The sequence below is a fragment of the Pteropus vampyrus genome, unplaced genomic scaffold (genome assembly GCF_000151845.1).
Source record: "Pteropus vampyrus isolate Shadow unplaced genomic scaffold, Pvam_2.0 Scaffold31, whole genome shotgun sequence".
Taxonomy (NCBI): domain Eukaryota; kingdom Metazoa; phylum Chordata; class Mammalia; order Chiroptera; family Pteropodidae; genus Pteropus; species Pteropus vampyrus.
Genome location: NW_011888812.1, coordinates 9,866,608 through 9,879,064, shown reverse-complemented (window position 1 = coordinate 9,879,064; position 12,457 = coordinate 9,866,608). Strand labels below are relative to the sequence as shown.

The window sequence follows — 12,457 nt, the reverse complement described above, 5'->3', positions numbered from 1 at the left end:
TATAGTTACGGACATGAATTTTCTAGAAAGTGATGTATAACAATGGACCTGACTAAAGGACATGTCAGCTAGCTGTATGACTGAGGGCAAGGCACTTGTCTTTTCTCTGCTTGACTCTCCTCCCTTGTAGTAGGATACAGGGCTTGTACTATGCAGCCTCTCAAAGTTACTTCTGGCTCTATGATCTCATCATTCGAGCTCAGAGAGTACTGAGGTCGCGGGCAGTCTTTTTTATGGAGGTGGGGCTTGAGCTAAGCACTGAAGTGTAGGAGGAGAAGGGCGCCCCACTGCACTCGAGGAAGAACTTGGCCTGACAGAACTATGAATTTGTTGAATGTAAATCATGTGCCAAGGACTCAATGTGTATTCTCTCTCAATCCTCATCACAAAAAACCCTCTGATGTGGGTAGTGGTATTACCCTCAGACTACACACCTAGTGTAGCCCTGGTTTGAACCTAGATGGGACCCTGAATTGCTGTTATTTTGGAAAAGAGGGTATGAGGCTTTGTGGATGAGGTGATCCAAATTTGGCCCTGCATGGCCTCACTTCTGCCCTCTCTAGCCAAGGATGAACCCAGCCCTACCTGTTGGAGGCCCCTGTCAACATCTTCTGGTCTCCACACCAACCCCTTTCCATAGAAAGCCATTGCCAGGCAGATAGAGCCTACCCAGGAGTAAAACCTTCACGGGGCCTCGCATGTCATAACAAGGTGGTGGGGTCAGCAGGACAGAGCTTGGCAATCTCATTTGGAGATGATGAAGTAGGTCCAGAGAAGTTGGATGGACCCAAGTTGTCTTTGGACCCCGCTGGATCAAAGGCAGAGGAGAAAGACTAAACCAGGTCTCTGGCTCCCAACTCAGCTCTCCACAGTTCTGCTGTGGATTCCTGGATTGGGGAAAGCCAAAGGCCCTACCCCATAATAAGGATTTTAGAAAAACTGGAGCTGCTTTGCCTGAGTTTCTGGCAGAACTCAAGGCAATGGTTGGAGACATTTCTGGTTTCTGTAGCCTCTTGGTCTTGCTTGTCTCCCCATCTGACTGTTGTATTTGGCCTCCCCTGATCCCACTCCTGTGCACACACACTTAACATTCTGCAAAACTGTCACCTAATTGTCATGTGAACCAACTAAGCCTGTTCATCTGTGAAGTGGGGGCAAGAACAATAGTGCTTCTTTCATCTTTGGTTATGAGGATCATGAAAAACCAGATAATTATATAAAAGACAATGGCTTCTCTAGCCCAGGCAGCCAATTTTAGCCGCGCCTTTGAGGGCACTGAGGACGGGACCTCCGCCCTCTACCTCGGAGTTGGACTTAAGAACTGCACACCAAGAGTCCTGAAAGCGCTGGCTCTTGCTCGCGTTCCCGCCCCTTTTCTGGCAGCTCCTGCTGTCTCTCCTCCACTGTGTACCCGCCTCCACTTCCCTACCCCTACCCCACGCACAGCCCCCCCGCCCAGTCCTTGGGTGAGGGTGAAGGAGAGGCGGGACTTGAGTTGGTTTTCCAAAAAGGAACCAACCGTCTTAAGGTGTTTGCGCTCATAGGCTTTGGGGTGACTTGCCTCGGATCCAGGCGTTGGGGGCGAATCGGACCCTGGCCGTCACCAGGGACGGCAGTCTCAGAGGGAGGCAGAAGCGCGGGTGCCTGCCTGGTCGCGTGGAGCAGAGCCTGCAAGGTCAGAGCGGAGGCGGAGCTCTCCGAGGTGCTGAAGCCGCCCGGCTCTCTGTCTCGCGGACATCTCAGCCGCGGACTCCCGGGCCCTCTCGCTCATTGCAGGCAAGGCCCCAAGTCCCGAGGCTCCGGCTCGTGCGGTTCCCAGAGACCTCAAGAGACCGGCGGCTCGCCCTCTGGGGTCTCATTTTGGGCTCCACTCCAGGTGACCTTGGGCATTCGGCTTTCCCTCACAGGCATCAGTGAACTTGCCCTTCAGGCCTCGGCTGAGTGGGCTGCGCATCCCATCCCGGGACTGGAGAAAGGGAGCCCATCCCTTTCCCGTCCTGGAGTGTGGGACCAGGGAACCAGGGGGCGGGAGTAGGGGTTGCGTACGATGGGCGGGCTCCTCTCTCCCTGGTGGACGGTCTCCGATCTTCTCTCTCCAGCTCCTCCCCAATCCCCGACGGCGCCCCTCTTCTTTGGCTGTCCCGGGGCCAGCAAGCAGCCCCGAGGTTGGAAACTGCCGGCCCTCGGCTCTGCCCCGACGGAACTGTGGCGGCAGAGCTGACCCCACCCACATATAACCTCCTGTTGGGGTCAAACACTCCTGCCTCCGCGGTCCAACTGCGCGCGGGGCGATGTAGGAAGTGAGGTCCGGGCGCGGCGCGAGACAACCTCCTGCTCTAGGCACCTGGTCAGAGCGGAGGCGGGGAGCACAGCCTGACGGGTCTGCTAGCTCTCTTCCCAGCCCGCGAGGGGGCGCCGCGTCCCCATGACAACGCGGACACCCCACCCCACCCCCCAGCCTACAAGAGGGCAGAGCAGCACTTTCGACCGTGGGTGGTGCCCCAAGAGTGCTCGAGCAGGGCGGGGCTGCTGGTCCTCTCCAGTGATGGGCGCGCGTAGCTGGGGTCCCCGACGCCCCGGGTGGTGCCCCCTGCGCGTCCTCGTTGGGTGGCCGGCCCGAGGCGGGCGGCGCGGCTCCACCAGGATTGGCTGCTTCCCCGTGACATCACGCGGCTCGGGGAAAAGTGCGAGCGTGAGCGCGAGTCGGAGCCACAGAGCCCGGAGCTGCGGGCGGAGTAAGGGCCGCCCCTCGGCACCCCATCCCCGCCCCCGGCCCGCGGCCCGGCCGCCCGCCCCACCCGCTGGCCCGCGGGGCCGCCCTCCTATCCCGCCGTCTGTCAGGTGCGAGGGGAGCGGGGAGGAGGTGTCTGGTAAGTGACTCCGCGGCTGCGCGGGGGCGGGGGACTCGGTTGGGGAGAAGGACACGGGGCTCCCGGACCCTGAGGCTCCTCAGAGGCTGGTCCGACTGGGACGGAGCCCTAGGCTTCTTCGGGGGTTGAGCGCGGTGATGGTAGCTGCACAGGGCTGGAAGAAAGGCCCGGTTGTCTCGGAGGCTCCTCCATGTGCGCCTTTGAGAAGGAACGGACATTCAGGAGGTCCGTAGGGTGTGCCCACTCACAGCCCCCAAGGAGCCAGGGGCAGCCGTCCGGGGCGGGATCCTACACTCCAGCCCTCCCAGTGGCAGCTCTGCAGGGCGCCGGGCGCTGGAGCCCCAAATGGCCTTTTTCCCGCCCGTCTCCCCGCACCCCCGGCACTGCCAGCCCACTCCTGGCCATGGAGTCCTCCATCAGCGACCTTGAACCCCGACGGAAAACACCCCTGCCCTCTCTTTGCGCCCGTCCCCCACTTCAGGAATACCCCCTCGCTGTTGCCCAGACTCAGCTGCTGAGATCCAGCGCTCAACCCCGAAACCCGTGGTTGAAGTGTCAGGCGCAATGTCGGTACCAAACCCCTGTGTTCCTTCTTCCTGCACTGAACTCTTGAATCTCCTCTCCCACCCCAGGGACACATCCAGGGGCCCAGCCTTACCGGAGCCCTAGAGTAAAATCCTAAGAACCCACCCCACCCCCAAAGACGTCCAGAGCACGCGCTCCCATTTGGTCGGGAAAAGGGGTTGGGGGGAGCTCCAGGACCCGACAAAGCATGGTGCCCACGCCCAGAGGCTGCAGGAACTGCGTGCTAAGGGGTTGGGGGAGGGCGGGGCACTGGAGAGACAGAGCCCCATCGACCACCATGGCGACGTGGAGGAGCGTCCAGATGGGCCCAGTAATAACTCCCGACCAGGCCCTCGAGGCCCGCCCAATCCCTGGGCTTGAGAAACCGATGCTCACTCTTGCGGCTGGGGCCAGACGGTGCTTCTCCTGCGTTAGACAGGGTTAGGAGTGTGGGAAGAAAATCTTACTCTCCCCTAACCAAAGCCCCGACTGGGCCTCCCGGTTATGGGAGTGCTGCCCGCACCCTCTTGCGGGTGTCCTTTGGCAATAACACGCAGAGGGGACGATGAGCCGAACCTGGTGTCCCGCAAGACTGGGTGGGGAGACTCTAGCAGCGGCTTCTTGACACAAGTCAGTCCGAGGCTGGGACTTTGCACAGAGGCTTTGGAGACACGACACCACTGAACCCTCAGCTAACATGATGCCCCAAGCTCAGGGGACCTTCGCAGAGGTAGTCAGGCTTTGTCTTGTCCCGGACCCTTCCCCACCCACAGCCGAGGCGCGATCCAAACCCCAGCTCTCTGCCAGACTTTCTCTGCGCCCAAACAGGCAGGGTCTGGGTTGAGTCTCCTGGCAGGGGTGTTTGGAATGTGGCGGGTCACTCACTGGGGTGGGCTCGTGACACAAGCCAACAGGCACAGGCACACCCGAACCGTGGGCAACCCCCAGGCCACAGCACTCCAGGCACGCACAGGCATGCACATGCACGTGTCCACATGGCACGGGCATGCTCACGCGCTCTCGGGGCGCACTGGTATCCAGGCGTGGCTGAGCGCGCACACACACGCACATGCAGACAGCTACTAGCTTCTACTCGCGCTCCCCAGTAAGCACACACAAACAGAACTCGCACTCGCCTTCCCGCCCACACGTTCCTCACCGGGTGCCGTGTGGAATCCCTGCGCCCTTAACTTTCCCACCATTGAACTCTGCGCGGAGCCGAGCGCAGCCCCCCGGGCGGGGCCTGGTGAAGGGGCCTCACGTCTCCGCTTGGGAGGCCCTAGCGAGGCTTCCTCTGTGTTCGCGGTCTTGGAGTTGGGGGCGGTGGCCAAGAGCTGTTCCCGCTCTGGGTCCGGAGCAGGCACCCAGGGATCCACATTGCCATCTAGCGGTGAGCACAGCCCTGGGCGGGGCTGCTCGCCTCCCCAGATTCCAGGCCGGTCTGGATCCCAGAGAAACGCGCTGGGGAGTGTTGCGGTCAGAATGCCTGTGGAAGGCCCTGAGGGGTCCAGAAAGACAATTGGGGTAGGGGACGGGGAGACACTGCGCCTCACCCTGTCTGCAGCTGACAGTTTCCCCAAGCGGGCCCAGAGCGGGACTAAAAAGCACCCTCCACATCACTGGAGACAAGATATCCCCAATGGAGATAAGAGAGATAGATCTCTTCCTGAAAGCTAAGTGGGGGCAGCCGCCATGGAATGGAAAGGGTCCCTACCCAGGTCTCCCCTGACCTACCCCTAGTTGTGTGCTTTGGAAGGGGGGAGAGCAGAGGCAGGAAAATCAACTCTGAAGCATTACCATCTTGGGGTTGAGAAGGTGGCTCCTGGGTTTTAATCCTGCCCCCATCCCTACTTACACACTGAGTGTCTTTGGGCAAGTTAATTAATACTATCAACATCTGTAAGAAGACACATCTGTAAAATGAGGATCCTAGTAGTACCTGCCCTTTCAGGTTGCCTAAGGATTAAACCAGGTAATCTATATAAAAAGCTCAGAGGGACTCCTGACTCATAGTTAACACTCCATAAACGAGAGCTATTATGTTTTTCCTATTTGGCATCTCCTGCTTGGTTCTGATCTTGCTAGCCTGTGTCCTTGCTCTGAGGGGCTAAAGCCTGGCTTTCCTTCGGGCTGGTTGACAGATTGCTCCTGACCAGCCTGCTGCCCAGCCGGCACGAGCCTGCTTGTGCCCGAGGAGGGCAACCTCTCCGTGCTGGGTGGTTCTGCCCTACCACCTCAGAGGGTGACCCCTGAGGTGTTATTTCAGAGGCTCTCAGAGGTGAAAGGGGCTATTAGACACCCTGGGAGAGGGCGATATTTGGTCTTTGCCCTTGACTCATTTATGACCTTGGGGGATGGCATCGCCCCTCTCTGAGTCTCTCCTCCGGTGAGCCAAGGATTTGGGCATGCGAATTTGAACTACCAGGCCAGGAGGCTGTCTGTGTCTGCGATGGTGGAGTAGGGGACCTGAGGCCAGGTTTGGGGGGTCACCCTGGCACTTGGCTGCAGGCTCCAGTGCATTTTCATACTGGAGATGGAGTTTAGTTGCTCTAGCTACTCAGGTGGGAGGTTGTCCCAGCAGGAGTCCTTTATATTTGCAAATGAGAGAGGTGCGGGGTGGGGGAGGGTGTGGGGAAGTGAGGTGGCTTTTCTAAGACCACACAGCTAGACCCCATGCTGGCCTTGAAGCCAAGGCTGAAGGGTGAGTGCCTCTCCCTTCCTCTCTCCCTCTCTCCTTCCTTCCACGCCCACTGCCTCTCCCTCTCTGTTTCTCTCACACACAGACGCACAGAATTGCGTATATGACAGTGCGCTGCGGGACTGGTGGGGCTGTGATGGGGCCCGTGCGTGTGTGTAATGGTGCGTGTGTTGGCGGGTGTGAAGGAGCTGGGCTGAGCGGCTGCCCTGGCACAGCACACTGGGCGTGGGCCTCCTTCACATACATGAGAGAGGAAAGGGGGTTGAGAGATGGAGAGGAGCCTGGGTGGGAGGGAGCGCAGGCTCGGGGAACGGGCCTTGTGCTTGGGGGACCCCAGCTGGTACGCTGGTGGGTCAAGGGCCACCCTCAGGGTCAGGCCACAGGTTCCCTTGCAGCAGCCCCTCTCTTGTCTCTGGGCCACTCTCTCACCCTTCGGATTCTCCTAGAGGCCTTGGGGCTGGCCCTGGCCTCTGGGAAGCCATGTGTGTATTTCCTCAGCTGATGGGCCCTTTAGCTTCTGATTGCTAAGCAGCCAGGGTCTTATACACACATGGGGTAGGGGACGGGGAGACACTGCGCCTCACCCTGTCTGCAGCTGACAGTTTCCCCAAGTGGGCCCAGAGCGGGACTAAAAAGCACCCTCCACATCACTGGAGATGTCTCAGCCCCTGGCTGCTTACGGACGCCAGCTACCCTGCCCTGCATGCCCGTGTCCTCGGGTGGGGGTGAGGGCTCCAGGAGGGAGGCCACAGTGGTATGTACCTCCCAGAGCTTCTCCGCATGGCACTCTCTTCCTCATCCTCAAGGCTCCAAGCTCCATGCCACCTCTTCTGGTCCTCTGGGTCCCCTCCCCCAGGGGGGATCACTGGCTCCTGTGACTCCTTGGGCCTCCCTCTGCCAGAACTCATAGCTCTGGGACAGCAACATGGGACCAAGGAGCTGTGGAACCTTGGTCAGGTTAACACTTCTGTGCCTCAGTTTCCCCATCTGTAAGTAGTGAAAAATAATGGTATTTATCTCCTAGGTCTGTTGTGAAGATGAAATGAGTTAATACTTAGAAAAAGTATAGAAAGTATCTGGCATTTAGTGGACAATAAATGTTAGCTGCTAATATGTATTCTCGTCTTTGTGCCTAGTACCTTCTGTAGGGATGGGAGAGCAGGCCTCCTGGTAATGTTTGCTTAAGAAGTGACCAAGGGGGTGAATGATGAACGTTTCTGACCAGAGTCACATGCTGACACCTGGGACCACTCATCCCCTCCCCACCCTAGATTCCCTGGGCCCCACCCACACTGACCCACTGTCCTGGCCTCGCACACATGCCTCAGGGCCTTTGCTCTCGCCATTGCCCTTGACTAGGCCACTTTCCGCAACTCTTCACTTGATGTGGCCGATCACCCCCTGGAGAGGCCTTCACCGACGACACAGTAGGGAACACCCTGTCTCCCGATTCACTCACTGTCCTATCACTGTGCCTCTCTTTCTTTCCAGCACTTTTTTCGTTGCTTAGATGTTCGTATGTCTCCCCTAATCAGACTGTAAACTCTCCATGATGTGTCTCATTTGCTTCTGTAACCGCAGCGCCGAATGCTTGCACACAGTGGGCGCTCGATAAGTGATGACCGAACAAACGAGGAAGCGAGGAGGCATTTCTCTAAGGCTCTGCAGGGCGATGTTTCTCTGTCACGTGGACTCTAGTTTCCTCCGCCTTACCCCTCTAACCCACTTCGGCCGTTCATCTCTTTTCTCTCCTTCCGTTCCAGACACTGCCCACTCATTCCTGCTAACCAAAATGGCGAACTTCACGCCAGTCAATGGCAGCGCTGGCAACCAGTCTGTGCGCCTCGTCACATCAGCCCATAACCGCTATGAGACGGTGGAAATGGTATTCATCGCCACGGTGACAGGCTCGCTGAGCCTGGTGACTGTCGTGGGCAACATCTTGGTGATGCTGTCCATCAAGGTCAACAGGCAGCTGCAGACAGTCAACAACTACTTCCTCTTCAGCCTGGCATGTGCTGATCTCATCATAGGCGCTTTCTCCATGAACCTCTACACCGTGTACATCATCAAGGGCTACTGGCCTCTGGGCGCCGTGGTCTGTGACCTGTGGCTGGCCCTGGACTATGTGGTGAGCAATGCCTCTGTCATGAACCTTCTCATTATCAGTTTTGACCGGTACTTCTGCGTCACCAAGCCCCTCACCTACCCAGCCCGGCGCACAACCAAAATGGCAGGCCTCATGATCGCTGCTGCCTGGGTCCTGTCCTTTGTGCTGTGGGCGCCTGCCATCTTGTTTTGGCAATTTGTGGTGGGCAAGCGGACAGTGCCAGACAATCAGTGCTTCATCCAGTTCCTGTCCAACCCGGCGGTGACCTTTGGCACGGCCATCGCTGCCTTCTATCTGCCCGTGGTCATCATGACGGTGCTCTATATTCACATCTCCCTGGCCAGTCGCAGCCGAGTTCACAAGCACCGGCCCGAAGGCCCTAAGGAGAAGAAGGCCAAGACTCTGGCCTTCCTCAAGAGCCCCCTCATGAAGCAAAGTGTCAAGAAACCCCCGCCAGGAGAAGCTGCTCGAGAGGAGCTGCGCAACGGGAAGCTAGAGGAGGCCCCTCCACCCATCTTGCCACCCCCACCGCGCCCGATGGCTGACAAGGACACTTCCAATGAGTCCAGCTCAGGCAGCGCCACCCAGAACACCAAGGAACGACCACTCACAGAGCTGTCAACCACAGAGGCCACCACGCCTGCCACGCCCGCCCCTCCCTTACAGCCACGGGCCCTCAACCCGGCCTCCAAATGGTCCAAGATTCAGATTGTGACGAAGCAGACAGGCAATGAGTGTGTAACAGCCATCGAGATTGTGCCCGCCACGCCAGCTGGTATGCGTCCGGCAGCCAATGTGGCCCGCAAATTTGCCAGCATCGCCCGGAACCAGGTGCGCAAGAAGCGGCAGATGGCAGCCCGGGAACGCAAGGTGACACGGACCATCTTTGCCATTCTGTTGGCCTTCATCCTCACCTGGACGCCCTACAACGTCATGGTCCTGGTGAACACCTTCTGCCAGAGCTGCATCCCTGACACAGTGTGGTCCATTGGCTACTGGCTCTGCTATGTCAACAGTACCATCAACCCTGCCTGCTATGCCCTCTGCAATGCCACCTTCAAAAAAACCTTCAGGCACCTGCTGCTATGCCAGTATCGGAACATTGGCACTGCCAGGTAGGCAGGCAGGAGTGCCATAGGAGGTGCTGGTGGTCGCATGTGTGTACTGGGGGACCACATGGCTCAGCTGCAGTGGGGGTGAGATTTGGAAGCTCCTCTCCGTGTTCGTGTTTGCTGAAGAGGAGAACTGAGGTTCCCAAGACGCTGTGAGACTCAGGAAGAGGCTCTGGCTGGATTCAGACAGACCAGATCTCTGTCCAGGCCGAGGAGGGTCAGCCCCAGATGTCTGATCCGGGACTGCCTGACCCATCTCTGTTGTCCTGCCTCAGGGAGCTGGGGAGCACTGGCCTATGTCGGCACCTGCCCCACTATGACCAAATAGTGTGGCTGAAAGAAGGGACATCTGGAGGGGAGCAGGAGCCCAGGACCCCCTTGGGAGGAGCAGAGGCCAGCGCTTGGGAAAGAAGGCTGGGGAAGGGAATAGAAGAGTAGGGTCCCTCATTCTGTTATAATCGGTGCTTTCTGCCCCCTGCACCCCGCATGTAGACTCAGCCCTCTCTTCCCAAATCCCACACCAGGGGTAGAAATCTCCCCTTGCTGCAGCTACTCAGCCAGGTTCTGGTTGGATGGGTGGGTGGGCTGACTATGGGCCAGGCAGAGTGGGCTCTGAGGCAATCTTGCTCCCCGCTCCAGCACAGTCCTGGTCAGGTTCAGGATGGGCCAGCTGACAGGTCAGGGATTCTGGGATTCACTGAGGAGCTGAGGTCTGGCATCCTGTGGTCTCAGTCTGAGCAAGGAATGGCCCAAATGCTTCTGAAGAGCCCTCCCCTCTCCCCAAGAGAAGGGCTTGTCTCAGGTGGCACATAGGGAAGGTGGGGCAGTGGTGGGCTCTGTTCCCCACCGGGCTCTGCAGTTTGAAGGAGGCCTCGCTAACCAGAGAATAGAATGGACTTTACCCACACAACTTTAGTACCAATGGGGGTATGGGTTGTAAGGCTGGCAAGCAACCGCGTGGATAGAGCCTTCCTGATTGGCATTGGGTTGGACCGATAAAGACCTTTGCCTGGGTGAGGCTGAGATGGGAGTGTCAGCTCTAGTGAGTTTTCTGGGTTCCCTCCCCCAGCTCTGGTGTGCCCCCCCCTCCTGCCCAGAGAAACCAAGACTGAAAGGCTCAGGGGACTTGATGGGGGCACCCTTTCATGCATGGGTCAGCAGAGGGCCCTGGAAGAAATTTTCTTAACTGTTTAGCTTTTTCCATGAGCTTTCCATGAGCTCTGGGGAGCATCAAGCCTCCAAGAAAGTCACCGTTCTCTCGAACCTTCTCTTCCCCCTACGTCCTCCCCCCCCCCCTCAACAAGTTACCACAGCAAACTCCCCCGGAAGGGGCTTTTATATATTAAAAAAAAAAAAGCTTTTATTGGGAAAAAAAAAAAAGACCACTTGTTTTTCAGTGATGGCATCATTGTGGGGAAGAACAAAAGGGGGATGGGAATCAAATCCCTTTGGGAGGAAGGCTCAAGCTGCCCAGAATCCCTGCCCCTCCCCACTTTGGGCGCTTAGGGGCGGGGGCGGGGGAGGGAAGAGGAGGAGGCAGGGCATGATTGATAAAGCTGATGAGTAACAAAAGGCACTGGCGGGTTACATCTTGGGTCTGCAGGAGGGTGGGCGTGGGCCAGGGGCTCTTTGGCATTCAGGCCTGGCTGCTAGTCCTTTCCCTTCCCTTTCTTGGCTGTAAAACAAGAAATACGAATTAGGAGAGTTCAAGTGACCCAGTAAAGATCCCCCTACACATCAGGGAGAAAAAAATCCTTCTCCCTAGTGGTTCTCAACCAGCTGACCTGAAAGCCATGTGACAGGACAGACATTACGCTGCCACTATTCCCCACTCCTCCAACTTATACTTTCACTGAGGATCAGATCAACTCCAAGTTCCTGGTCCCAGCAGCCTGGGACAAGAGCCTCGGCCTCTTCATCTGAAAGTGGGCAGATTCGCCTCTGCCCTGTTGGCCTCTCTGGGATGCTGAGAGTCAGGAATGAGCTAAGGAGGGATGGAGGAAGCATAGACAGTGAAGCCCTTCCTATACTAGAAAGGGCAGAGTAGACCAAATACTCAGTACCACTGGAGAGGTGACGAACCTAAGCCCTTCCAGGACTATTTCACTGGATTCTAAGCCAGCTGCTCCAACAGAACAGTGTGACTGTTCTTACCGGGGCCAGAAGAACGTACTGTCTCTTGAGTACCTCTATGGGCCAACCTCAGCACATGCTTTGCTCACCTAAGGTAAAGGTATCTCTAACAGGCAGGGAAACGAAATGCAGTGATGTCAATAAGTCACTCACCAACCAGGGCACAAACCCTCAGGTTTAACCATTCCCCTCACAGGTGGGGGCAGCCCCTGCCATGACCCCGCCCCCTCTTCCCTAGGCTGACCTTTGGCCTTGGCTTTGGTCTTGGGGGTGCAGGGCTTGGTCACGCGGATGGTCTCCTGGCACTGGGCATTGTACCGCGCCTTCTTCAGGGTGCCTTGGCGAGCTTTGGTGCCTGAGCCCCCATCACACGATCCCCAGTTCTCAAACTTGTACTTGCAGTCGGCTGGCGGGAGAGTGCCCAGGGTCAGAGCTGGGCGGCCTGAGGCCGAGCTCGCTCCACAGTCCTGCTCAGGTTTCATCGAGACTCTGCCCCATTTCTTGCCCTCTACCTGCGCCGCACCTTACCTCCGAACTCCTTCTTCCAGTTGCATGGCACCCTGCACCGGATGCGCTGAGTCTGGGCCCCACAGGCACCTTCGCGGAAACCCGCGCCGCAGTCCTTGCTGCTGGGGGTGCAGGGCCCCCAGGCCCACTCCGCGCACTCGCTCCCCGGGCTGCCTTTCTTCACTTTGTCTAAAACGCGCGGAGAACAGAGCTCAGGACCCAGGACACGGAGACTCACTCGCGGATCCCTAACTGCGGCCCGGGGCTCGGAACCCAGGCGGCCAGCCCTGAGGTGGCCGGCCTCACCTGCCCGTCTCCAGCCCTCCTATCCCAAACCCCACATCACCTTTCTTTTTGGCCACCGCGGAGGCGAGCGCCAGCAGGGTGAGAAGGGCGAGGAGGAGGAAACCTCGGTGCTGCATCCTGGGGGGAGAGCTCGGGTCAGAATCCCCCTCCCCCACCC

General features: G+C 58.2%; 2 protein-coding genes across 10 annotated transcripts in view; one reads left to right on the top strand and one right to left on the bottom strand.

Moving 5' to 3' along the window:
• Positions 1-2,691: 2,691 nt before the first annotated feature.
• CHRM4 (cholinergic receptor muscarinic 4) lies at positions 2,692-10,731 on the top strand. The gene is made up of 2 exons (XM_011356914.2): positions 2,692-2,870; positions 7,896-10,731. The coding sequence occupies exon 2, from the start codon at positions 7,925-7,927 to the stop codon at positions 9,359-9,361; it is 1,437 nt and encodes a 478-aa protein (XP_011355216.1). The 5' UTR covers positions 2,692-2,870; positions 7,896-7,924; the 3' UTR covers positions 9,362-10,731.
• The window catches only part of MDK (midkine), a 4,221-nt gene continuing 2,444 nt past the window's right edge, over positions 10,681-12,457 (bottom strand). For all 9 annotated transcript variants that reach the window (XM_011356904.1, XM_023528744.1, XM_011356901.2 and 6 more), the window contains exons 2-5: positions 12,341-12,417; positions 12,016-12,183; positions 11,732-11,893; positions 10,681-11,029 (exon numbers count right to left, since the gene is read on the bottom strand). In XM_011356904.1, coding sequence (XP_011355206.1) covers positions 11,004-11,029; positions 11,732-11,893; positions 12,016-12,183; positions 12,341-12,416 — 432 coding nt within the window. In that variant the 5' untranslated portion in view covers position 12,417 and the 3' untranslated portion in view covers positions 10,681-11,003. The remainder of the gene's footprint in view (positions 11,030-11,731; positions 11,894-12,015; positions 12,184-12,340; positions 12,418-12,457) is intronic.

Coding starts and splice junctions, on each gene's coding strand:
- CHRM4 (XM_011356914.2), top strand. CDS start 7,925: ATGGCGAACTTCACGCCAGTCAATGGCAGCGCTGGCAACCAGTCTGTG.